Below are 26,293 nucleotides of genomic sequence, written 5' to 3'. Positions count from 1 at the left end.
AAAGCACTGGGATAAGCTTCTCCAAAAGAAAGTGCAGGGAGGGGCCTGGATTCAAGGTCTAGGTCATTGTTGACGGGACCAATCTTTACCCAGGGCATTCATCCAGGCTCCAACCAGCATACGGAAGCAGCAGGCAGCCTGGAGGGGATTTGATGGGACCCCTTCTTCGAGTTGAAGCATCTGCCTTGGCCATCAGCATGGGGGGTTGCTACCCAGCTCCGCTTCCTGTAACCCAAGGGTGGGAAGGACACAGCAGTGTGGCTGGGGGAGGAGAACTGCTCTTTCCGGTGCATCCCGACCCACCTGTGCTGCCACTTGGTCATATCTGGTCCAGGCCCGTTCTAGCAGCATGCTTCAGGGCCAAGGATGTGCCTTTGCCCGCGGTGCGCTGCCTGGCTGAGCTTTTCCTCTGCCTTTTTCCCTGGCGCCAGCATTTCCTCCAGCTGAGTGTTGTCATGCTGTGGAGGAGCAGGGCAGCTTTTCTATGGCCATGAGCTTACAGAAAGGAGCTGGTGTTCCCCAGGACTTAACTGTCGGTTAGGAATCTTTCCAGAGCAGGACACTTCATCTTGAGCAGATCTGAAGCGTGGTCCCTTTTGTGCTGGCATGCCTGGGGTGATGGGAATGCTATAAGCCCAGCACAGAGAGGTTCTCCGTGGGGGTCCTCCCCTACCCATGCCCCGGGTACGTGCAAGGTCAGTGTGTCCATGCTTGGGCACTGGGGACCCTCCAGCAGCGCTGTGGGTCACCAGCCAGATTTGCCTGCAGTGGGCAGTTTCTAGGAATTGAGTGTTAGGAGGGTAAAGGTCTGTGCAGGCAAAAGTCGTGAGTGTTACCAAATGTGCTTAGCTGGCAAGAGGCAGCATGTGCCTCCTTCAGGACTCCTCTGTCCTCTGCCCCTGGTCTGTGGATGCATAGCCCATCCATGCCTCAATTTCCTCTCTCTTTTGAAGGATAGCGGTGGTCCCTCATTCCAGCGCTGCTTGCTTTGATGCAGCTTGAGTCCATCCAAAGGGCTTAAAAGGTAGAGAATGGTCTAGAAGCCTTTTGCCCCTGCAGCGTGCAAGTCTGCTGTCTCTCGAGCAGGATCTGGAGCCTGCAGGGCCTCGCGCCTGATTTTCAAGTCCCTGCTCTTGGCTCTGCTGGGTTTGGGGCTTTTCTTTGTAGAGCACTTGAGACTTCCCATGCAGCCACACCGCTCCTGCAGAGTGCTGCTTTCCCTCCTGGCATAGCAGGGTTTTTATTTTGCTGTTTCAGTATGTGGGGAGGGGGGGGGAACATGTGAACATTTGGTTGCTGACTCTCATGCTATCCATGAGCTGCTGAGCGTCCAGCTCTGTAGGAATGAGACATCACCTTTTTACTGCAGCCATCACCGTAACTGGGCATCAGCGGTGGCTCTAGGGGTCCCTGCAATATGACCTGCCAGGTCTTCCCTCATCTGTGTTTTTCCCCCTTTGCTGAAAGTGCCTCCACCTGCAAGTGATGGTTGTCACAGCACTAGGGAAAAGCCAAGCAAGCTCCTGGTTTTAACTCCCTTCTCCCATTTCCCCAGGCTTTCATGGAGGCTACAGCCCTGAGCGGATGGAAGCAGTGAGTCCCGTGAGTTCACCCAGCCTGTCCCATGAGAAAGGGGCCAAGCTGCTGCAGGATGCAGAAAAGGGGCACGGAGAGCATGACCTGAGGCAGAAACAGCAAGGTGAGGGCAGGGACTGGCCACACCAGCTGGCGCAAGAGAGCCCGAGCTGGCATGGGAGGGCTTCATCACCCAGCTCTTGCTCACCATGCCCCAGTGCTCTGCTGGGATGGCATTCCAGGAAGGGGACACAGATGTCATCTCACACCTGCTCTCTTCTTTGTGCATCCCCCAGGCTCGCTGAAGGCTTCGGCTCCCGAAGCAGCCCACCTGCAGCACCTCCGGCAGCCCGACGGCCCCCAGCCCCAGTGCCAGCCCCTGCAGTCCAGCCAGAGCATCAAGGGCATGAACCAGCGGGTGGTCACGCTGGCCCAGCACATCAGTGTAATTAAGCTCATTCTCGCCTTCCCACTGGGACTCTAGGGAGGAGGGAAGAGCTGATACAAAACACGTCTGAGGGGGAAGGGCTGGGGGTGATGCTAGAGACCTCAGCACCCTTGGTTGGGGGCTGGAGAAAGCAGTGTACATCAGGCATGTTTAGCCCAGGTGTTTGCATTCCCAACAAGCCCATTACAAGAGCTGCTGCAGGCAGGAGGCAAATGGTACATCGCCACAGGGACAAACCAGCCTAATTCCTTCCTGCTTGCCCTGTCTTAGCTGAGCGCAGCAAAGCAAGAGGTAGAAGCCAACTCTTATTTTTGACTCAGGGGTTTCTTCTTTTAGGAGGTCATCACGCAGGACTATACACGCCATCACCCACAGCAGCTCAACTCCCACATCCAGACCCCAGTGTACTCCTTCCCTGGGGCCACATGCCCTGTGCTGGACCTGCGCCGTACCCCCAGCGAGGCGTATCTGCAGCAGCAGGAACATGCAGCGGCCTCCAGGATCTCCCCGCAGAACGAAGGCGGCAAAAGGTGAGGTCAGAGTGTCCAGCCAAAGCTGGCACAGATGGGTTTCTACCCACCTGCTGTGCCACTCTGAGCTCAGACAGACCAGGGATACGCAGGGTGAGGCATCAGGCAGGTGCCCTTGGCTACCTGGTACACTGGTAAAGCGGTGCATAGGGCAGGCTGGCGTTCGGCGTTGCTGAATTTATGCTCCCCAGCTCGGGGCTCAGATGGATCACTTGCTTACATGGCTCAGAGTATAAAACTGGCTTCTTATCTGGGTATTTTTCCCCTGTGGTGATGCCTGTCTTGCCACTCCTTTTATTCTAGAGATGCTTTCCAGATCGCCTTCCTGATCTGGCCGGTGTCACAGAATTGTTTAGGTGGAAAGGGACCTCCCCAGATCATCCAGCCCAACACCCTGCTCAAGCAGGTCAGCTGGAGCAGGTTGTCCAGGGCCATGGCCAGTTGGGTTTTCAATACCTCCACTGATGGAGACGTCAACACCTCTCTGGGCAACCTGTACCAGCATTTGAGCACCTTCACAGTAAAAAAAAGTGTTTTCTTGCATTGGGATGGAATTTCACATGTTTTCATTTGTGCCTGTTGCCTCTTGTCCTGTCACTGCCCTTGGTCCCTGGCAGATCATGGTGCAGTGACCTTTCAGGCTCCAGATGGTTCCAGAAAACCTCAAAGCAACATGCTTTCTGTTGGTTCAAAGATAAAATTATCTTCATCACTGTCAGTGAATCAGAAGCTTGTTAGACATGTGTGCCATGTCAGCTGCAACTATCCATTTCAGGATCCACCTGTATTTCTTTAAAAGTCACTTTCAAATCCTTGTGCTGATACCAGCACAAAGCAAGTCTGACTGCTGTTGTATGGCATTAAAAAATGGGAAGTGTGAGAATGGGTCTGTCCTCCCATCCAAACACCAACAGAGACCCAGATGCATCCAGGAAAGCATGGTGTCTCCAAACCAGTGGTTCCTTGTCAGTAAATGTGATTATTACTTCCAGCTCTGCCTGGTCCTAGAATTGGCTTTGTAACATCAGGGGAGAGAGGCCAGCCCTGGCCACCCAGCGATGAAAAAAGTGGGAGAAAAAAAAGAAACCACAGAAAGAACAAAGACGTAAATTCCCAGAACTTCCTCACGCGCTTGAGCCTGGCCGTCTCCCAGGCGCTGGCCGCGGGCAGGCATCTGGGTCTGCATTGGTCCTGTCCAGGCTGCCCCAGTGCTGGACTCGTCGCCCGCAGACAGCGAGCCCCTGCACGGCACCAGACAAGGTGGACAGAAGGTGGTGGGTGCTGCCCTCTCCTGTGTCCGCAAATAAGATGGAGAATCAAAAGCCATGTCCCCAAAGGGTTAACGTCCCAGCCCCTGCCGTCGAGGGACACTTGGGCTGAGCCAGCAAGTCCCAGGACTGGTCCTGCCATAGGCAGCTGCTGGCTGGCCCACTGCCTGGAAATCTGGGCCACGTCTCGGCTCAGTCCCGCTCCACACGCCTGCAGTGCAGAAAAATGCCCGAGGTGTGCTCTTCCTCCAGCTTGCATTAAAAGGCAGTGTAAGCCCACAGGAGTGTGGAAGGTTTGGCTTTTTTCCCCTGATGTAGGAAAGCTATTTTAGTCCTTCCTCACCCCCGACCCCAAGCTGCTGTGCAGAGACGGGATGTTGCAATAAACCGATTGCATCTTCCCATTGCTCTCCACAGGTCCCCAGAGCAGAGCAAAGCCTCGGCCGGGAGCGGGTCAGACAACTGTATCGAGCCAGTCTCTCCACCAGACGGCGTGGGAGAATCGGAGCACGCCAAGAGCGCCACGTACCCGATCCTGTACCGTGAGGGCGAGCAGATAGACCAGAGGTAACACCGAAGGAGGGGACTGTGGAGACAGCGTTGGGATGTTCCCCTAATCCCCGCGCTCACCCTGGCCCAGGCTTCTTTTCTTGCAGCCAAAAGCAATGTCACATCCAAAAGCAATGTCACATCCCAGGTTGCTGCCTGTTTGTAGGGGCTTTTCAACACTATGTGGTACATTTATGGCAGGGACAGGGAGAAAGGTTGGAGGTTCCGAATGTCTCAGGAGCCCTCAGGCTGATTTTGAGGACTTAGACTAAGGGAAGAGCTTCCCTGGGTAGGACTTTGTGAACTGGACGTTGCAGATGTTTCCAATGGTCTTCTGCTTTGCAGGATGGGGTCCAAGTCCCCAGGAAACAACACTCAACCTCCAGCTTTCTTCAGCAAGCTGACTGAGAGCAACTCTGCCATGGTGAAGTCCAAGAAACAGGAGATCATCAAGAAGCTCAGCACAACCAACAAAAATGAAACAGAGTACAGTAAGGACATGTGGGGAGGCGAATGCAGGGCAGCAGGGGCAAAAAAGCCTTGAGGACACATGAAGCAATGGAGATTTGGGAATGGGTGCGGCTGTGTTAAGGTCTGGGAGCTCCCAGCCAGCAGTCTCTGCATCATGCCATGTTTTGTTGAAAAGTGTGAGGTCCAAATCGTTCATGGGATGAGCCATCCTTGTGCCAGCAGTGGCTGTGTGCATCTGGGGAGGCAACAGCAGGCTTCCCAGCCCCTCACCTCCTTGCTCTGGGGCTGTCAATCCCACCCGCACCAGATAACCTCAATAGGAAGGAAATAATGAGCTGAGCATGGAGGAGACTTAAGAGCAATTGATATTTTAATGAATGGCCAGCCAAGCTGAATCCTTCCTCCTCGAGATACGTCTCCCCGCAGTGTTACTTTAAGCCCTACATCAATATTGGTATAGCTCTGTAAAACTAACCAGGCTGGCTTATATTAGAAATTCAGCCCATTCATTCATTAACCGCTAATAGAGTAGATAGGATCATAATTTAATTTAGTCCAGCATTATACAGTCAATACTAATTCAGTTTGAATCCATCTTACAACAGCTGCGTTGGATAAGAGGGACTGAGCTGTCTCATCTCCTGGATGATGTTACCATGAGCCAACAGTATTGTTATGCCCCTCTGGGGACATGTGGCTGAACCCCACGACCCTCCGCACTTTACCCTTATCAAGGGAAAATATATAGAAATAGGAAACACCTCTTATTTGATGAGAATTTCTGTTATTCTAAGGAAAGTGATATCCAAGTCAAACAGCTCAGCTAAGAGGGAAAATATTGATTTAACATTTCTTCTCCTCCTCCTCACCCTCCCCACTGCCCAGACCTGCTCCCTGCATATGGGGATTTGAGCCTTTGCAAATCCCATAGAGGAGAGAGGGTTTAACTTCACGGGACTTGTAATGCAAAGGGCTGGATGGAGGGAGGTCATTGCCCTGGCTCTCTGGGCTCTGCTTTTCTGCCCTTTCCCAGCTGGTGAGCCCACTGTGGCTCTCCCAAAGGCAGTTATTCCGTGTTCCAGCCAGCACCCACAGACCTACCCCAGCGCCTGGGGAAGGTGGGCTACTGGCAGCCTGGGTGCTGTGACAGGGACACCAGGATCTCCTCATGGCTGGCCCGGCATGTCCCCACCACCACCAGCCTGCACATGCGGCTCTCTGTACTGAAGAGCTTCTTTGTTTTTCTCCAGATGTTGGGCAGCCTGGAACAGAGATTTTCAATATGCCGGCAATTACTGGAGCAGGTAACTCTCGCATATTCCTGTACCATACCTCATTCCCTACAAGGCCCACAGCCACGGAGAGCAGGACACTTGGTAGATTTAAGCATCTCCTTTTTTCTTTTGCCATAAGACTGAGCGCAACAGTTGCTGGGAGGCTGAAGCCTCAGGACACACTGTAACTCCCTGCTGTTGCGTTGGAGACAGTGCGGTGTAACTCCTCGGGAAGCCTGGCAGAGTTTGAGGAGAGGTTAAAAGCCAAGCAAGGGTTGGCCATCTGAGACTAACAGATTGATAAACTGTATAGCAAGGTGGACCTCATGCTCATGAGAGAGCACCCTGCTCTTGGCGGGACCTTACAGTCACCCACGGCTGGGTAGGAGGGCAGCGGCGAAAGGGAACATGATGGTGGGAAACAGGCTCGGTGCCACCTTGAGCTGGGCGGGCTGCAGGAGCCAGCTGCAAAAGCAAACTGGGTTGAAAGCAGAGCCCCATAGCCTTGAATGGTGAGTGTTGGGCAAACTGGTGATGGCTGAGGACCGAGAGGAGGTGTTACCCAGGAGATGGAGGGGTGCTCAGGCACAGGGCTGCCAGCAGCATGCTCAGTCTTCCAGGTGCTTAAAGCATGGGTTGTCCGGTTTCTCAGGAGCTGGGAGGAAACATTCAGCTGGTGGCCAGGTCCGGCCACAGCGGTGCAGCGAGTGCCACACAGAAGGGCTTTGCAGGCAGGATCTCTTGGACATCTGCTGCTGTGCAGAGGGCAGCTCCCAGCAGGTGGAAGCTTTCAGGCTGATTGCCCGGTTCTGGAGAAGCGGTTTTGGTGGTGGTACGTGAGCGCTGCTGCAGGCAGCCGTGGTGGGCTTTAGCGAGTCCCCGGCCCTAACCAGCATTAACCTGCCGGCCTGCCTAGCCGAGGGTTCGCTGGCTAACACCTGGGACTATACCCCAGCCCCTGAAGAGCGCCCCTGCTCTCCAGGAGAAACGGTGCTGGAAAGAGCTCAGGGTGGTCCCCCAGGCACCCATGGAGATGTATTTGCAATGCCAAGCCTGAGGACCACCACGCAGGAGCTGAAGTGGTGGTTTAGGAGCTTCCCCAGGGGCACTGCACCCTCCCCAGCCCTCCTGCACCTGCAGCTTTCAGCCCAGCTGGGAAAGAAGGAGAGGGAGCAGCCTAAGGAAGGGAGTCGGGCGGCTGATATGGGCTTCCCTGGCGCAGGACAGAGACCAGCCTGAGGGAGAAGGATGGTGTGAAGACTATTGAGCTGTTGCCACTTGTTGCAGCAATGTCCGGGTGGGCATGCATATGAATGAAATGAATCCTCATTGAGGAGTATTAATTGATACTTAAGTGATTAAGTATTAATGCTCTCTAACAGTTAGCAGGAATGCCTTCAGGTTGTTAATTTTAAGTAGGAGGAACGGCAGCTTTCCCACAACTAAGGGAAGGAGGTGCTGTGGGCAAAGGCTTAGCGGTAGGAGGTCCAGGGACAGCCGTCAGCAGTGTAAGACCACTCACCAGTGCGAATGTGTCTGGGAGAAGGAGCCAGCTCACATTGGCAGCTGGGACGAGAGGGTGCAGCCAGGCAGGTCCATACTGGGGGGCTGAGGCTGTGCTGTAGGGAGGTGTAAAGGCGAGAGCGTAGGGAGCTGAGGGCCAGGGTCTGGCTGGAGGGGAACAGAAGAGACCCTGCCCATTTCCAGAAAGACAAACGAACCCGGGATGCATCCCTTTCCAAAAGGAGGGGCAGTGATCCCAGCGCAAACACCCCCTGGACGGGGTGAGTTGGGGAGGGGCTGCTGGTGGGGCTTCCCTCACCAGCCTGATGGTTTTGTGTCTGTATTTTGCCCTTGCTTGTTCCTTGTAACCACCGTGTCGGGAATGACGGTGGCGTGGCTGAGCCTAGTGCCCTCTGGTCCCTGTGGCCTGCTGCACCATAACTGCATGGCTTGAGACTCACAACCACGCGGACACACCACTTCGCCTCTGCATCCTGTCCCGTAGCCGTGGCTCAGCCCGGGAGGGGGCCGTGGTCCACAGCGGGCACCCAGCCCAGGGGGAGGAAGGGAATGGGCTGGGATGATGGGCAGGGGGCTTGCAAAGAGCACAAGGAGGGATGAAAGGACTCTCTCCCCAGTGTAACCCAACCCCCTGCAGACAGCCCCGCAGGCTATGTGCCATCATCCAGGGGCTGCCTGCATTTGTCACCTCTCATGCCAGGGCCAAATCTGGGCTCCTCTTTCCAATCAAGTGTTTTTGTGGGGTGCCCCATCTTCCTTCCCTGACTTTTCCTCCCTGGGAAACTGCCCCGGCCTCCAAATTCCCAGCACACCGACTTTTGATCTGTGTGTGCGTCCATATGGACCCCAGATCCAGGTGACTCCTGCCCCCTTGCTGAGCCTGGCACAGCCCCCAGTTCTTGCAGTCACTCCCCAAGGCTCAGCAAAGACCCCTTTCCCCCCATTTTCCAAGCCCTTGGCCCCAGGGAATCCTGTCTGCCTGCAGCACTCCAGAAACTCAAATCACAGAATAAGTCCTATCCCGTCCCACCACCAGCCCCTGCCAAGCCCTGGGGCGGGATGGAGCGGGGAGGAGGACGGGTGCATCGCAGCGCTTTAAAGAACAAGATGACAAAGTTTGTTGCTTTGCGAGAATGTGCTCACTGTTTGTTTCTTCCCTTCTCCCTTGTCTCCTTTCTCCCCTTTCCCCGTCCCCCCATCTTTCTTCTCATTTGGCTCCCCCCCATCTCCCGTCCCCTCTCTCCTCCCCCTCCCGTTATCTCCCAGGGCTAATCAGTTGTAGGAGCCAGTCGGTCCAAGAGAATTCCAGTACCAACATGGGGTTGGAGGCAATAATTAGGAAAGCCCTAATGGGTAAATATGACGAGCAGTGGGAAGAGCGCTCACCTCTCAGTGCCAATGCTTTTAACTCTCTGAATGCCAGTGCAAGCCTGCCCGCTGCTATGCCCATAACTCCTGCTGATGGACGAAACGAGGACGTGCGCTCCTTGCCAGGTCTGCAGCCCTCTCCACCTTCGCTGTCTCTGTGTTATTAATTCTCAGCCTTTATATTTCCCCTTTTGTGGGTGGATTTATTTCCCCCGCCCCCATTTTTGTTCATTTTGGTTTTCTTTTCTCCCCTCCCTCCCCCAGCTTCAAGCTTTGTGAATCCGCTGATTAATCCTGGTCTTGTTTGATGTTAAGTTAATAGTTTGGAAGGTGCTGTTGCTTTCTCTAAACCACTGACTGCTCCTTTCCCCGTTTGTTGATTTTTAATATCTCCTTTTCCTTTTTTTTGTTTTTTTACACCATGGAAAGGTTTAGGGGAGGGAAGACAAACCCCACACCCAAAAAACTGAAGCATAAACTTAAATAGCCACCCCAAATTGTCCATAAACCCTGGGCAGGATCGCTGCTCCCAAAACAGGGGAAGCAGCAGAGAAGGGCTGGTGCTAGAGGACAAGGGGCTGGGTGGCCTTTCCCTCCCCACCCCGAGCTCAGGGCAGGCTCCAGCCTGGGACAGACGGTTGGATGGGATCTGGGGTGCCTGGAGCAAGAGGGGGAGAGCTTAAGGGGGCTAAAGGTGATAGAGGTGGGGTAACGACTTCAGAGAGCAGGGCTGGGGGCGAGCTGCCCGGTGGGCTCCGGCAGAGCTTGCAAAGCCAGCTGGATAATGCAGTGGGGTCTGCCTGGCTTCAGGGGAGGCCTGAGCTCGGGAGGGTTGTTCTGCAGATCCCCAGTTAAGGAAGTTAAGGGGACCAGGGGTGGATGGGGGAGAGCATTTGTCTCCCGTGTGCCTGCAAAGGGCAGATTGCCTCTTGCAAGTGCCCTGCGCAGAGCACGGCAGCCGGTGCCAGGGGTCACCCTTAGCAGTCCAGTGCGGAGCCCCCAAAGCTGAGGAGCAGGGTCCTGGGGGCACACACGCGCCTTCCTCCAGGGCAGCTTGGACCAGTCGTTCTTCAGCTTGTTGCAGAAAAGCTTTTCTGGCTCCTGCATGACATCAGCAGCTTCTTCCACCCACGCTTCCCCACGCCTGGCGGAGGCTGCCCGGGCAGGCAGGGTGGGATGCAGAGCCTGTCCGTCCTTCCCCCTTTGCGAGCTCCCCTCCCTGGCTTAGCCAGGCTAACCTACCCGGCAGAGGCCATTTTGGCTTTAAACCTTTTCAAAACTGGCTAATTACCACCAGAGATGTTGCTGTAAATTAAAGACCGTTCTAGCCATGTAGGCCATGGGAACAGGGAATGTGCTCGGGGCTCCAGCACCCACATAGTTCCCGGAGGGTCCCTGCCAACCCGCTGCACACGGAGCTCCCGTCCCTTGACCTGTGTTTGTGGGCTGAGCCGCGAGCCAGCTCAGGAGCGGTTCCCGCAGAGAACAGCGTGACCAAAGCTCAGCGGCTGCTCCTGCCCCACGTCTGGACAGTTGGTAGCATCAACCCACAAAGCGGAGGGCACCACAGGGGGGGACAGAAACCTCCGTGAGCCACCACGGCCGCCCGCCTGCCCCGCAGCCGAGAGCTGCCCCATCACCCTTCCCCGCTGTGGTGCCATCGGCCCCCGGGATGAGCTTTTCTCCTGCCACGAGCCATTTTTGCAAGCTCTTAAAAGGGAAGCACTGGGTACCTGCACCCCCTCCCCGACCCCCCGAACCCCATCACAACGAGCCGGGTGACAAGCGGGTGCTTCTCTTTGCAGGAGGAGGGGGGAAGCCAAAGATCGCTGCTAGACCCAACAGCCGCAAGGCCAAGTCCCCTGCGCCAGGTCTGTCCTCGGGTGAGCGGCCGCCCTCTGTCTCCTCGGTGCACTCGGAGGGGGACTGCAACCGGAGGACGCCCCTCACCAACCGTGTCTGGGAGGACAGGCCGTCGTCCGCAGGTAGGGCCTGGGGGGGACGTGTCCCCGAAGCAGCTGTACCACCCTCTCGGGGGCTGCAGGGGGGCAGCCACCCCCACGGTGTTCACTCTGCTTCCTCTTCCCGGCACAGGTTCGACGCCGTTCCCCTACAACCCGCTCACCATGCGGCTGCCCAGCGGGGTGGTGACGACAGCCCCCGCCGCCCCCCTGCCGCAGGGGGCCCCCGGCAGCCAGCACCACGCCTGGGACGAGGAGCCCAAGCCCCTGCTCTGCTCCCAGTATGAAACCCTTTCGGACAGTGAATGAAGCGAGCCAGGGGCAGGGAGACGGCGACCAAACCCAGGGCGCGGGGAGTGAGCGGGATGCCCAGGGCGAGCACCCACCGCCCCGGCCCCGCTGGCTCTCACGAGCGAAGACGCAGGAGCAGAGCTATTTTATTTTTTCCTTTTCCTTTTCTTTTCCTTCCCCTCCCAACCAGCCGATTTGAGGGGATGGATTTTTTTATTTTTTTGTTTTGTTTTTTTTTTTTTTTTTCTTTCTCAACACCTGGAAATTCCTGCATCCCCTTCAGTCTGAAAAAAAAAAAAAAAAGAAAAAAGCCTTAATGAGACAAAACCCAAGGAACCCGTCTTCGATCTTGGCAGCCTTGCCGGGCGGTGACCCCCGCACTCAAGGGGGACTGCGAGCGGCCGCACGCCCGAAGCGCCCACGTCCTGGGGCCGCGCGTGCTCGGACGCTCTGCCGGCGCGCTCCCGCGGAGTCGAGTGGGGGCCGTGGGATGCTGCCGCGCATCCCGGCCGTGGGGCTGTGCTGCAGAAATGCAAAACCTTGAGCGGGTTAAAGAAAAAAAAAAAAAATGTTTAAGCAGTGAAATAGGACGGAACGCCCCGGTTTGGTTCCCCCGCAGCTGATCTGAGGGCTGGCAGCTCGTCGCACCCACGTCACACGACGTATCAGCCCCAGAGGCGTCTCCATGTGCTTCAGATGTGGCTGGGATGAGCGGGCAGGGGAGGGAGTGAAGAGCTATTTCTTAAAAAAAAAACAAAAAAAAAAAAAAAAACAAAAAAAAACACAAACAAAACAAAAAATCCTGGTCCCTTTGGTGGAAGCGATCCCGGGCTTAAATCGGAGCAGGCAGGGATGTCCCTGGGCTGGCTCGCACGCTGCCCACGGAGGGGCTCGGTTGCTTTAAGTGCATTGTTTTCTGAATGGTGAGAAAAGGCAATTGTAAATTGTATTGGTCTACAGGGTATATTTTTGATACCTTCAGTGAATTATGTCAATATTTTACGCAAGGAAGGACTTAAACAAAACACAGTGTTACATGCTGTAAAAGAGGTTCTGTTCTTACATGCAGGCTTTGATGCGTTTGTCCATTGTATGGAAGAGTTTAAAAAAAAAAAAAAAAAAAAGGAGGTAACAATGATCCATCAAAGTTATCCGTAAGTCAGAGAATGTATGAACTCAGTTTAAAGAAAAAAAAAAAATCTGCCGTGGTTGCAGGGCCCCCTGTTACACACACCTTTGCTGAGTCAGCAGAAATCATTTGCTGGTTGTGGACGTGGATTCTCCGGAGCCCTCCGAGCTGGCTGGGTGCAGGGGCAGAGCGGGCAGGAGGCTGGCGTGGCAGGGAGTTCACAGGAAACTTTAAAAAAAAAAAAAAAAAAAAAAAAGAAAAAAAAAGGAAAAAAAAGTTTTTATTGTATTTTTGTGATACACACGAATGCTCTACTTTACATTATTTTTTTCATTCCATGATGTTGGCTCATATCTGCAGTTACATGGTTAAAGAACAAAATATTAGACTTTTTTTCATTCACTTCTGCTTTATTGCTCTGGGGGAAGAAAAAAAAAAAAAAAGAAACCACAAAACGGCAAAAAAAAGCCCACAGAAATATGTATTAAATGCTTTGCATTCTATACGCTAGAGGAGCCCAGAGCATGGCACAGACTTTCTGCCTCTGCGGCTGCCGGGTGGCCGCCAGCCCCCGCGGCCTCCCGCAGCCCTCGCGGCCGGCGCGTGGGGCCGGCGCCGTCACCTCCCCGACGGACCTTTCTTTTCCCCCTGCAACGTTCCCAGGTTGATTCTGATTTCAAAGCAAGAGAATGATGGTGGTGTTGTTTGTTTGGGGTTTGGTTTTTTTTTTTCTGTTGGGTTTTTTTGGTTTTTTTTACAATGTACAGGTTTTTAATGTTCATCGATGTTTGTGTCTTTTCTGTTGTGCTTTCTTTTTTTTTTTTTTTTTTTTTTTTAAAGAAAAAAAAAAATCCGAGACAATGCACAAGCGATGTGGAAGTCTTTCCGTTCCCAGGTTATTGCTGCTGGTGTCTCCGTGGCTCTGAGATGTAAAAACTAACAGAGCTGATGTCTGGGCATAATGCTATTAAAGTGTTGCAGATTTTGCTGGGAAAAAAAAAAAAAAAAAAATCCAAATCCGACCCATCTTCAAAGCCGCCTCCTTAACCTTTTCGGTTAGGAAAAAAAGAAAAAAACAACCCACAGCAAAGAATAAAGTTCCCACTTGGCACAGTAGCAATACTGTGTGCTGCTTTGGTGTCTTCAGAGGTCCAGGAAGGCGCCTGTTGCTGGTGGAAGGCGGCTGCGGGGCCCGCAGCCCCGCTGACCGCCATCGCAGGCCCTGCCGCCAGCGGCTCTTGCCGCACAGGGACTCCGATGTGGGTAGAGACGTGGAGAGAGGCGCGAGGGAAGCGCCCGAGCGGAGCTGCTGCCCTTGGGCGGCCGCACCCCGCCTGCCCTGTTGCCACAGGTCGCTCCCTGCGGGGCCACCCGCAGCGTGGCGGGGAGGGAGGTGCTGGGGCAGCGTTTGGGCTCCTCGCCGTGTGGGCGTCCCACGCCCATCCTGCGGGCTGAGCGCGGCCGGGTGTCGGGACGTCGGGAAGGGCCACGGACTCCAGCCAGGAGCTGCAGAGCCGCCTTCTCGCCGCCCCAGCGGAGCGGGGTTGGGTTCTCCTCCCCGTTAAACCTGGGCAGCGTTTGCCAGCACCTGAAGCCACGGGCTGGAGGGTGAAGAGTGTGTCCCACCCTGCGGTGCTAACCCTGTAGCCACGTTTCTCTTTTCTTCTCGCTTCCACCGTGTCTTTCGTGTGTCCAGGGCAGGGGGTCGGAGCTGGCGGGGCTGACCAGGAGCCCCGGAGCACAGCTGAAGCCTGGGGCTGTGCTGTGAGGGTGTCAAAAGAGTTTTCAGAAGTTTGTGAGGTTGTTTTGGTCCTTCCGGGGTTTGTGGCTCAGAGCCGGTGGATGGATGGTTGGGCAGATGTTATCCACCATCCTCTGGGCAGGGCAGTGTTTGCAGGAGGGGAGGACCTGGAGGTGCTGGGGAGATGCCGGTGACCCCCAGCCGCTGTGGCAGCCTCACACCCCTGCTCAGTGGGATCCTTTGGGATCGTTTCTGGAGCAGGGTGCAGGACATGCTGCTGATGTTCCCAGCTCTGTGCAAAAGCTCGGGCCCTGGCTGTGCCAGGTGTCCCCCTCACGCCAGGGCAGCCTGCCCTGGGCTGGGAGCTGTGGGAGGGGAGCAGCTCGGGGTTGTGTGAGACCGGCCATGGCAGGAACGTGCATGGGTTTTGCTCCAACAGGATCCTACGCTTGGGGAATCCCTCTTGCAGAGAGCTCAGCCCCACAGCTTTCCACAGCACAACTCGGTTTTGGCGCTTTCTGTTTTGCTGCATCTCCATCGTCTGGTCTCCCCACGCATGCCCTCCCGCAGACCCTCCCGCAGACCCTCCCGCAGCCACCCGTCCCCCAGCGCGTCCCCGCAGCAGCAGGGACAGGGCACGGGGGGACACGGGGCAGTGGCAGCTCCTGTCAGGGAGCTCTGCACCATCCTGCTGGAGCAGGGAGCATCCTCCTGCTGCAGATTAATTTGGGTCAAATTGATGAGTTGGCAGCACGCTGGGTGGGAGGCTCGCAGCCACTCGGTGGGGCTACTGTGGGATGGCCCCCCCCCATTTCCCTGCTCACACGTGGGCTGGGGGAACATGGTGCTGGGAAGAGTAGCTGCTACTCCCGCAGGTCAGGATGCTCGCCCTGTAATGCCCCACTCTGGCCCGCACACTACCCCCTGCCCACCCGCCAACCGAGGACTGAGGCATCCCCAAGCACCCCAAAACCTCGCCGCAGGTTCCAACCGGCACCTCCTTGTGCTGCCGGCTGTGGTTGTGCGATCCAGGAGAAAGTCACGTTAAACTGTTAAACCAAGTTTAAAGTTAACGTTTGCCAACTTTGTAACTTGTACAAACAAGCAAACAAATTATTGGACAATCTATCGCTTGAACTGTACTGGGGGAAATATCTATCTTTTGTACAACCAAACTGTGCATAGCTGTTTTGAAGTGAGTTGTATGATAGCCGGGGCTGTACAGAGAAACCAACAGGTGTAAATATTTCCGCAGCTTGCTCTAGAGGGGTGGGTTTCTTCTACTAAAGGTGAAGGGGTTTGTTCACTGCTATTTTGCTCGGCGTGCCCACCAGCAAGCGGTGTGGGTAGCAGTGTCTGAACACTGCCTTACTGGTTAAATAATAAAAAAGAAAAGAAACCAACCCAAAACAAAAAAAAAAAAGCTTATTTGGCAGCAAAATGTAGTGCTCTCCTGCCTGTTCGTGTGCGTGAGCCCAGGCAGGCTGAGCTGCTCGTGGGGCAGCCAAATCGGGAGTGGGATGGACCATGGTGAGGGGGTGCGAGGTGGGTTGGGGTCCCTGTGCTGGCAGGGCACTGACGGGGGTGCCTGTGGTAAAAAGGGCTGGGGGTGGGGGGAAGGGCCTGTGGCAGCAGTGCCCCAAGGTGTGCAGCTCGCTCGCCCCGAGGCTGGCCGATACAGCCCCCGGCGTCGCTGCCGGGCTGCCCTAGGTGGAGGGGTCTGCATGCCCACTGGCTGCACCGTGACCCTCCCGTGGCACCGCTGGTGATGGGGACCCGGCTGCTGGAAGGACCTTGGCAAGGGATGAGTTTGGTGGTTGAAGCACGCCAGGACATCCCACCCTAAAGCTGAGAGGACCGGTGCTCTGGCCAGGTTGCAGCCCCTGCCTCCTTACCTCAGTTTCCCCATCTGCAGGGGGGCTCACACCCCTGTGCTGCTTTTAACCAACTGATGGCCACGAGCTGCTTAAGCACGATGTTATTGCTGAGCCGGGAGTAGCCTCCTTTGTACGGACCTGTAAAGGCCTCAGGGCACCTGGGGCAGCATCCCCAACCCCAAACAGGGCCATGCAACACCCCATCTGCCCCCTCCACCTCCCCTTTGGGATGCACATGCCTCGCCATTAATGCATCCCATCAGCATGAAGTGTCCTGCACAGCAGCTCTTGGAAGAGTGATTTCTCCTCTCCATCTATTTTTTTATTATTATTATTATTTTATTTTTATTTATACATTTTAATATGCTTTTCTATTTTTCAAAATTTTATTTTATTATCATCATCATTATTATTTTCTATTAACGTGGTCAAGCTCCCCTTTGCCGTCAGCTCCCCAGAAATCAAACCCTCCCTGTTCTTTCCTGGCAGCACTAACACCACCCAGCCAAATCCCACCACCAAGGCTGCTTCCCACATCCCCGCACCCAGACTGCTTTTGTTGGCTTCTCATAGTGGAAACACAAAAACCCTTTGAATCTTCCCAAAACGGCTCTTTGGGTGCTTTGTCCGGGCCTGGGGAGCAGCAAGGGGGGCCAGGGTACCTCAGACCCCCCTCCCTGCTCCCTGGGCCCCAGGGACTGCAGTCACAAGGGAAGCTGGTGGCACCCAAGGGTGGCTGTGGGACCATGCACCCTTTAGCTAAATGCCCCCAAACAAGCGCTGCCAGTGTTGAGCAGGGGTGATGCTGGAGGACACTTTGGCGTCATTGCTCTTTGACCAGCAGCCAAGGAAAACGTTATTCAACTGCGATTGAATGTAAAAATTGAATTTAAATTGACTTTTTAAAAAATAATTTTTAAAAATAGATGTTCTGGTGATGGATAATCCTTCACCGGCCCTGTAGGAAATTATTGGGGAGGCTAATTAGCCACTACCTAATTAACAATTGAAACAGAAGCCCTGGTATGTATTCACCGGGGCTAAATTGCCTTACGTCTGACATCCATCCCATGGGGTGCAGTTGACTGTGGTTGGGGCCAGGAGCCATTGGTCCCCAAGTCCCCTTCCTGCGTCTGCACCTGTGGGGCCGGTGCTGAGGGGCTTGGGACCTCTTACTGCTGCCGTGGGCTGTGCATGTGGTGGTGTTTTGCAGTGCAAGTGGTGAATGAGGGGATGGCAAGCCGAGAGATACGGCTCTGCCTGAGAAGAAATTGGATGACTCTATGGAAGTTAAGCTATTGAAATTGGGCTATTGGTTGGTTTGGCACCTGGGGGCCTTCTGCTGCCTTTCCTGCGGCTCAGAAATGGATTTTACACAAAAGAGGTTTTCCTGAGAGCAGCAAGGAGCATTTCTGCCAGGGCATACCTGTACCTCCTGCCATCTCAGCATTTCAGGTAGTCACCCCAGTCTGAGCTGCTGCAAGTCCTGGAGGAAGGCTCCACGCTGCTGCATGACTGATTTGTCTGTCCAGGAGAGGTCTAAAACAGGCACCTGTATCTGCTGGTGAAGGATCACCCTGGGTCCTTTGTGTCACCCAGATGCCATCTGAAATCCTTCCAGGTACGTACCCGCCGCAACTAAACCTCCTCCGGTCTCCGCGTGCTCCTCCAGCGACCAGCTCCCATGGCAATGCACTAGGTAGACGTCTGCTGGCCTTCAAAGATCAGTGTAAAGATCTCTGAGACCAGAGATTTTGTTGAGATTCTTCTTGGAAAGGCTTTTGCCACTTTGAAGGCAATTAGAATAAGTTAATAAATAGTACAAACAGAAGCCAAGCTGTTCAGCTTCTCGCATCAGGGTTTAAATGCTGACAAGGGCTGACAGCGATAGCCCTGGTTAATAATTCACACTGATGCTGAAGGAACAGAAGGTGGGAAAACTCTAAATTCAAGGCCAACACTTATGATTTAACGATGGAAAACTTTAGGTTGACTTGAAAAGCTCTTGCATAAGGAGATTCAAATGAAACGGGACAAAAGCAGATGCCTTCGAAAGCCAGCAATAAAAAAAAAATGTCCGAAGTCCAGACACACGTAATTTAACTGGGTGGCAGACAGGGGTTTTTGAAGGGGAGAGGGAAGACAAAAGATGGTTCCTGATGCCTTTGCCCTGGACAAAGGCCATGAGGAGGCACAGGAGTGTTCTGACCTTCTGGTGATGAACTGGTGTTTAGTTAGGATTATGGGGAATTTGGGGTGGGGGGGGACAGAATTAAAGCAAGAGGAAGATTTCTTTTATCTAGGCCAAGCTGAGTTAGAAGAGCAAGGAGGAAAAGGCACGAGACCAAGGTTGTCCTTGCTGCATGAGCCAGGACACCATGCATTGGGTTTCAGCACCCTCCCCGCAGGGTGCGCGTGTCCGGCAGCTGACGGGGAGGGGAGAGGGACGTAGCTGTGGCGCCCAGCGATGAGCAGGGTACGATTAAAAAAAAAAAAAAGGCTACAAAACCCATGTGCTGGTGGCACCCAGCCCTGTGCCCTCCCCAGAAAGGCAGCTTGTGCTCCCTGCACGCCAGCCCCCAGCGGAGCAGGGGCTCTTCAGCTGAGCAGCTGAATGGGTCCGACATGCCTTTGGCCAGCAAAGCCAGTAACTGTTCCTGGGCTCCTTGCAGCAGGAAGCATTTTATACTCTCCTGACAATTGCAATCCAAATAGTCATTCATGATTTGCCATGAAATTATATATGCTCTCTGATAATGATGCAGAGGGCTAAAGAGCTGATCTTGGCAGGAGATGAGACGTTGTAGGCTGGCGAGTAACTTGGAAGGAAAATAGAGCGGCTTTTGATGGGATGCCTGGATCTTATCAGTGTTGGGACACTGGAGGGCACTGGGGAGGGGAGGGGGTGTTTTGGCTGGCTGAGCTTTACCTGGGTTGTGTGCCTGTCTGGGAAGTGTTGGGTTCATAAGAAACTTGGGGACAAGTGTCACTGTGTGTGAGTCGGTTGGTAACAGCTAAATTAATTGTCAGGTTTATTTATCCTCTCATTTTTGGCCTCCTGTAATTACTAAAATGAGTATTTGTCAGGACTCCAGGCAGTCGAGTGGTAATAAATCACTCGCCACTGACAGGAGGTTGGAGCAGTTGTGTCTGAGCGAGCCGAGATTGGTGTCGGCTTTAGTGAAGTGCAAGTGCTGTCAGAGGAGCTGGTGGGCTGGTGCACAAACAAACAAAAAAAAAAAACCAGAAAAAAAGAACCAAAACAGCTTTGCAGAAATAGTCCTGAAATAAAAGCCCTGGAGATGCAGATCTCCAGCCTGGGGCTGCGGTTGTCTCAGCCACTGTGAGGAGGAATCACCGAACAGGGCTGCAGGGGAACTTGGGGCAGGGGAAGCCTCGGCAGCCCCCAGTGTGTGGGATGCTGCCGGACCCTGCGGGGCTGCGGGTCCCTCCCCGTGGTGGCACCAGGGTGTCCAAAATCACTGCTGTGGAATGCACAGCAAGGAGGGCATCTGCCTGCACGCCCTGGGCTGAAAACCTGCAGAAGCTGGGTTGAAAGGCAAAATCCTTGTGGTGCGAGCACGCCGCTTTCCAGGTCTTGCTTTGCAGAGCAGTGCTTTAGTGCAGGACAGACCTCATGGGGCCCTGCCCTCCCAGCCTTGCTGGTGTCACGGGCTCACTCCTGCCACCGCAGCAGTGATGCGCTGCCGGGGCGCACGGGAGGGTGTCCGGATCCCACCCGAGGAGGGGCCATGTCTCAGCTGTAGACAGAGCGACCCCAGTCTAACCACCAACAGGTATTTCCTCTCATTGGCCCTTGTAAATGGAGAACAGGGAGAAACAACTGCCCGGAGATCCATTCTGCCACCTGCCTCGCAGAGAGGAGAGCATTGGTCACACATCATTCTGAGTCTGTATTTTTGAAGAGGCCAGTGTGTTTCCCTTCTTTGGGAATAATCCGCATGTCTTTTGCTGTAAATGCACGTAACCTGACGAAGCTCAGGGTGTTAAGAATGGAGGTAAACTCCACCTGGAGAGCGCTCTGCTTCCAAGTCAGATGCTGTTTTAAACTCTGCAGGGTACTGTCACCTAGAAAAAGCAGCAGTTGTCAGTGAAGACTGATCTTGGTCCAGAAACTTTTGCTCCCCCCATCTTCTTTTCATATGTATTAGTCATTTGCAATCTCTTTGATGATACATGTTCAGCTTGGAGAAAAACTCTGCTGCAGTATTTGCCGAGGCAATTCCAGGGGATAGGAAACACCGATCGCACCAGCTGCAAGGTCTGGCCATGCGAACAACGGTGTATTTCGAGCTGTCATTACTAATTGCTGTGGCAGCCCCCTGTGCTCCCGAGCCGAGGCTGAGGCAACCCATGGAGGAAGCAGAAGCCCTGGGAGGGTTGCCCTGAGGTCTCACCCACGGGTGTGCAGCCCCAGCCGAGCCAGCCAAAATCAATTGCTCTGCACGTTGCAGGTCAGTATTTGCAGAAAACGCCATGCCTGCAAGAGAGGGGCATCTCTGTGGGCTGCTGGGGGCTTCCCTCCTCTGGCCTCTGCACAGGGGTAAGAGAAGGCTTCATCAAGAGCAACAAGCAGAGCAACACCATCCAAAAGGTTGCTCCTGAAGACACGACATCCTCATTCAACCCATTCCTCAAACTCTGCTCAGAGCAGCTGTCAGTGGGTGCAGTGTGATGGGCCCTCAATCAGCTCTGGTGGGACACAGACTCTGATGAGTTTTGTGCTCCACTGACCTGGGTGTTTGTTTGCAAAAGGCTGGAGCATAGATATGCAATCCTGATCTGGCTCTGCCCAAGATCCAGGAATATTTTCTGCTGCTGTTTTGTCCTGAGCCCTTTCCAGAAAGCGAAGCAGCTGCCAGAGGTCAGATGCGAGAAGCCTGCTCGGTACGTGCCTGAAGATGGGTGCCAGGTCTGGGTCTGCATTCCAGTTGGACTGAAGCAGAGCTTTTCCCCACAGGGATGCTAATCCTGGGCCCTGGCTTTGAGCCACCTCCATTTTTCATGGTTTTGGAACCAAAAAGGGGCGCCATTCTGCTCAAGGGAAGAACAAATCCTTATACCCCATCTCTACGCCCCAATGAGAAGTCACAACCAGTTCAAGCATTGCTGGCTCCTTAGAAGTGAAACCCATCTAACTTCACCCCACTGGACACACTCTTAAGCTACCAGGGTAAATTCAGTCCCTGTGGGCTGCTGGAGCATCCTGCTCCCCTCCAGACCAGCACCAAACCCTGAGCTGAAGCTGTCTCCTCCGTCCACTGGTGGAGGAGAAACCAAGAAGCAGAGGTTGGAAACCAAATAGTAGAGGTTGCTCTTGGGTCTCCTTGTGGGGGAGGGCAGCTTTTTTATTAGGTCCAGATGTTGCTTTCTGCCCTGGGCCATGCTGGGAAGTAATGCAAAGTGTGTTAATGTTGGCTGGAAGAGCCTCGTTGGAAACAGGCTCAAAAGAAGCAGGGGTTCTCCTGCGCCCCCATTTCCTGGGGACCTGGGGGAAGTGGGCCAGCATGGGCGGCACAGGCACGGGCGAGGAGTCGCCCTGCTGCTGAGCAGCCCTCTTCCTTTTGCTGCCCAGAAATCTCCCAACAGTGAGTATGGCTTTACCGAGCCCACTGCTTCTCCAGGGCTCTTGGGTCCCTGCTGACCCCCATTGGTGGCCACTCTCCCCGTGCTGATGGCACCTGCAGGGAGAGTCGTCCCCATCACCAAGCTAATGGGACCAATTTCCCGTTGGGTTTCATACTGAGATGTGGAGATGGAGGACTCTGTGTGAGGGGCAAGGCTGTTCTCCAGATGTTCTTTTTCACCATTAGACAGTGTTTAAAAATATATGCGATTTTTTTTACCTCCCCCTTTCTGACTGTATATAGAGGAGAGACCTTTGGAGGGGTGAGTGACAGGGGAGGGGCTGGGTGGGGGAGGATGGCAGGACTTTCCTTCAAATCAGCTGCTTCTCTGCAAATGAAGCTTTTCCAGAAAGTGCTGAGCTGGGCGCTTTGCAGCCAGCTCTGCTGGGCTGCAGCACAGTGTCACGCGGCCGGCTAACGGCGCTGGGCTCCAACGGGTCCCCGTGATCCGGTGCCAAGCCTGGAGGGCTTTGAAACACGTGGCTTATTAACACTTCAGCCATGGCTGGGGCTCGCACGGGGGTGGGCGCTGCCAAAACGTTTACAAGTTGCGGAGGACTCGGAAAGGGCCCAAGCTGCAAAGTTCAAGGGCAGACCCAGAGGCAGAGCAGCGCCGTGCTTAGCAAAGTACCCCAAGCCTCATGTGCTGCTCTGCTGTTCCCTGCTCCACTCCGCCTTCACTCCACTTTGATAACAGGCTCAGGCTAGAGCTGTAAGGATGCTCAACTCCTCTCCCGGAGCCTAGTCAGGGATCTGTGTGGCTCTGGGTGCTAGCTCCTCTGGTTCGATCTATATTACAGGGTACAGCCTGTGCTCAATCAGCCACAGATGCTCTAAGAGGCCCGAGCTGCTGCCAGCCCATAATGCCTCACTGGACCTGAAGCTAAAAGCCCAGCTCTGCACCGCCAAGGCCATCGTACTTGGCCACAACAGGTCAGTAGGTCCATGACACGATGTGCGGCACCACCTAGCCAGCCACAGGCGCTGGGGATGCCTGCGCTTAGACCCATCCCCTGCGTCGGGCAGCCGAGCCGGGCTCTTCAGCAGCTAAAATGAATGTCCTGGAAGTGCAGGCGCTAAAAAAAAAAAAAAAAAGCCCTGTCAGAAGCACAGCAAAAACCCATCTGTGAGTGGAAGAGGTCAAAGACGAATACAAAGACTCTTATTTCCTGAGGCATTTGTCAGCAAGACAAATGTGTGGGGTTTTTTTCTTTTTTTTTAATTTGCTGTGTTTTTCCTAGCTGGCCTCCCATGCAAATGCCAAATGGACTTTCACTAGCGTAAAGCAGGGTGTTGGCTTGTGTCCTTTGTAATCCATCGCTTGAGGACTCAGATGAGGAATCGGTTGGATCACTGTTTATTATCAGTAAGTGGGGCATACTTAAAGGAAATGGGCAGATTTCAACACTACGTCTATAACTAGTTTATTGCTGGTGTGTTCCCCTCTTAACCCTTATTATTTACGTTGAAAACGATAAATGAGGGATTGATGGTTCTAACTGGTTTATGAATAATCAGGTTATTGCACTGTAAAGCCCCAGGGGAAGGTAATGTTTCTACAATCCTCCATCAAACAGAATGCAGTTTGCACTCGTGTGTGTGTTGCTCATTCCTCCACTGCTTTGCACTTGGCGTGTTTTTGCACCCTCCCTCTGCAAGTGTGCACATCCCCGCACACTCCCACAGCGCATCCCAGTGCCGATGCAGGTTTCCCGGTCTGTGCAGCCCCTTGGCATCACCAACAGCCTTGGCGTCACCCACAGCCATGCACGGGGGGGGCGTGGGGCAGTCTGCGCTCCAGTGCATGAGGTGACAGGTGTTTCAGTGGCCCGTGATGGGAGGCTGCATAGCCTGGGGCAAGCCAGGTGCTCTGGGGAGGTGCACCGAGGGCCTGACCGCAGCAGTCAGCCTGGAAGGAGCCCTGATCCCATTTATGTTTCAAGGAGCTGCAAATAGCCGCTCGTCTCAGGATTTGCTTGTGAGACAGGAAGAGCCCCAGGGAGATGAGCTGAATGTTTATGTACATAGAAATGTCTAATCACCGGGTTCAGAGCAGGCTCAGGAAGGGAATCTGGAGGTGGTTAGCTGGAGAGGAAGATATTTTTGTGCTAGAAATGTGCTGTCCGCCTGTTTGCAGGGTAGGAAGGATACGATGAGAATCAAAGGCTTGGCAGGCTGAGCATTTTCATCCTTATAGATGTGAGCTCGCCGTCTGTCTTGGACTCCGAGGCGTGGAACTGTTTAGATCCAATATCATTATTAGAAGCAGAAAATAGAGTTCATAAAACTTCCTCCTTACGCCCCCAAAAAGCAATTCCAGGACTCTCTATCCCACTTGTGAACAAGCCATTCCTGCATTAATTTCCCTGCTGTGGCTGGGCACATTGCCGGGGAAGGGGACTCGGAGCTTCAGCAGAAGCTGTGCAGCCCTGGGGCAGGTCCTTGCTCCTCTCCTGTGTAACCAGACCAGGGATGTGGAAACAGGCAGGAGAGCTGGGTATGGTTAGCATTGGGGCAAACCCACGTGGCCAAGCCACTTTCCTTCTGGGCCACAGGGTAACTGCAGCGTCTGGTAACCACAGAGGTGGGAATCGCTCCCCCAAGCAGTGGGCTGAAAATCAGCACTAGGTACACTTCGTACCATGGCTGGGCAGGCACTGCAGAGGGCAGTCGGGAGTGCCAGCCAGGGAAGCCACCATACCACCACCAGACCAAGCATCCAGAGGCCCATGGAGCCACCCTGGGGTCTCAACTGATGAAGCTAAGGTGGCCTCTGAGGCACTGAACCTGCATCACGGCACAAGAGGAGGTCACAGAGCTGCATTGACAGCATCTCAGGTGGGTTCAGTCATCCTAGGATGGCTGCTCTGCAAGTTAGTTGTGGAGCCACAAGGTCAGCTGCTCTGGGGACAGAGGGACCTCGAGGCATATCTGCTGTGACAGACTCTTATCTCACATCTGCTCCCCACAGAGATGGCCTAAGTGACAGTTCAGCATCCTGTGCCAGAGGAGACGCAGTTCATGCAGGTGGCCATGACATGCAGCAGTCCGGGCATCCTGCTGGTGGTTCCTTTGCATGGGCAGAGATTTGTGACATTTTTGAGGACAATACAACTTCCCTGCTGCTTGGCATTGCCTAGATCTTCCAAAGACACTTCTGCAGGTCCAGGCTGTGACATTGCCATCTGATGAGCATAAGGAGCAGAGACCAAGCCCAAAGTCTTGCATGTGGTAGTTTCAAGCTGGTGGCTTGGAAGCAGGAGGAAGTTTTTGCTGTTCCAGTATCAGGTATGGGTCTTCTCTGGCAAATCCCTCCATTGTTTGTTGACTGTACGTAGCCATGGAATGAAATTTGATAAAGGCATGTATTGTTCCCTTACAGCTGTGCTTTGTTGAGTGGAATGGGGATCCCAGCATGTGGGTTTTTATTATTATTTAATTTGTAGCTGCCCATTATCAGCAACTTCTTTTAGGTGAGGTTTTTGGCATATTACACTCAACATTCTTGCTGTCTGTAAAACCAGCCTAAACCTTTCCTTCTGTTCATAAAGGCGTCTAGTCTAAATTCAAAGTCCATCCATTATAACTTCAGCACCTTGTAATCCCTCAGAGATATGTGCAATTACTCTCTGAAATATCCCAGGAGCAAAACTAATACCAAGCATCATCTGCTTAAATTTACAACATCCAAATGGCACAGTAAAAGGCACTAGCTTAGGGGTTAGCTCATCTGAGTGCACTTGCCAAAACACATATCCTGCATCTAATACTGCTTTTGCTGCTGAGGATTTAGCTGCCACCTCAGGAATCTTCATTGGACGGCATTCATGTTTTATGGTTTTATTTAAATAACAGGAGTGGATGCACATGTCCTTCATCTGGCGTTTGGGTTTCAAGCATTGAACTCACCCAGTTCGTACATGCCCTGCCTTCTCCATGTTGTTGCATTTCCTCAGCTGCCTGAGCACGAGCGTGTGTCCCATCCTTCATCCTAGAAGCAGTTCAGCCGTGATTTGTGTCAGAAAGCTTGGGATGAGGACGCGGGCACTCCCCGCGCACCTGAAGCAAGCCTCTTGCATAATACGGCCTTCCTTCTCCTTTCCATTCCTCCGAGTTTAACAGCCATCCTCGTCCAAGCCTATTGACTTCATCCCTATAAATCCAATATGATTTTTCCATAAGGATTAGTGTCAGATTCTCCCTGCAGACATCTTAGGTCTTGGAAGACAGCTGAGAGCTCTACTAATAGCTGGCTGGCGAGCCTAAGGCATTTACAGCAACAGCTTTAAAACGTACTTCATAGCTAGGCAGGGCTTTAGCCCTGATGCAACCCATCTGCCTTCATGATTTGGAAAGCCAGGACATAGCAGGGGTCCTGATAATGTACTAGGATGTGGATACCTGGATATGAAAAAGCATTATGTCAGTTCTTCCTGCCCTTCAAGGCCATGGAAAGCTGGGAGAGGAATTATTTAGATTGAACACCAGGGCTTCATAGCTGGGTAGAACAAGATCGAGCAGGAAGAGAGAAGTTTAGGGCGAAGAAATGGTAAAACTGCCTCTGTAGAAGAGTGCCTTTTGTGCCCTTCGTGTGAGCTATTTCAACTTCCCCTGGGCATACGTGACAGAGCAGGTTTTA

The 26,293-nt window shown here is 53.7% G+C and overlaps 1 protein-coding gene across 16 annotated transcripts in view; it reads left to right on the top strand.

Annotated features, from left to right (window-relative positions):
* NCOR2 (nuclear receptor corepressor 2) overlaps positions 1–13,214 on the top strand; it is a 256,899-nt gene extending 243,685 nt beyond the window's left edge. For 10 of the 16 annotated variants that reach the window (XM_075110450.1, XM_075110448.1, XM_075110452.1 and 7 more), the window contains 9 exons: positions 1,556–1,699; positions 1,872–2,020; positions 2,360–2,553; positions 4,239–4,388; positions 4,716–4,861; positions 6,092–6,145; positions 8,906–9,133; positions 10,813–10,992; positions 11,102–13,214. In XM_075110450.1, coding sequence (XP_074966551.1) covers positions 1,556–1,699; positions 1,872–2,020; positions 2,360–2,553; positions 4,239–4,388; positions 4,716–4,861; positions 6,092–6,145; positions 8,906–9,133; positions 10,813–10,992; positions 11,102–11,277 — 1,421 coding nt within the window. In that variant the 3' untranslated portion in view covers positions 11,278–13,214. The remainder of the gene's footprint in view (positions 1–1,555; positions 1,700–1,871; positions 2,021–2,359; positions 2,554–4,238; positions 4,389–4,715; positions 4,862–6,091; positions 6,146–8,905; positions 9,134–10,812; positions 10,993–11,101) is intronic. The other 6 variants (XM_075110456.1, XM_075110463.1, XM_075110464.1 and 3 more) reach the window with 2 other exon arrangements.
* The last annotated feature ends 13,079 nt before the right edge of the window (positions 13,215–26,293 follow it).

Source organism: Phalacrocorax aristotelis, chromosome 15 (assembly GCF_949628215.1).
Source record: "Phalacrocorax aristotelis chromosome 15, bGulAri2.1, whole genome shotgun sequence".
NCBI classification, from domain to species: Eukaryota; Metazoa; Chordata; class Aves; order Suliformes; family Phalacrocoracidae; genus Phalacrocorax; species Phalacrocorax aristotelis.
The sequence above is the reverse complement of the archived record's forward strand: the minus strand, read 5'-3'. Positions and strand labels throughout refer to the sequence as shown.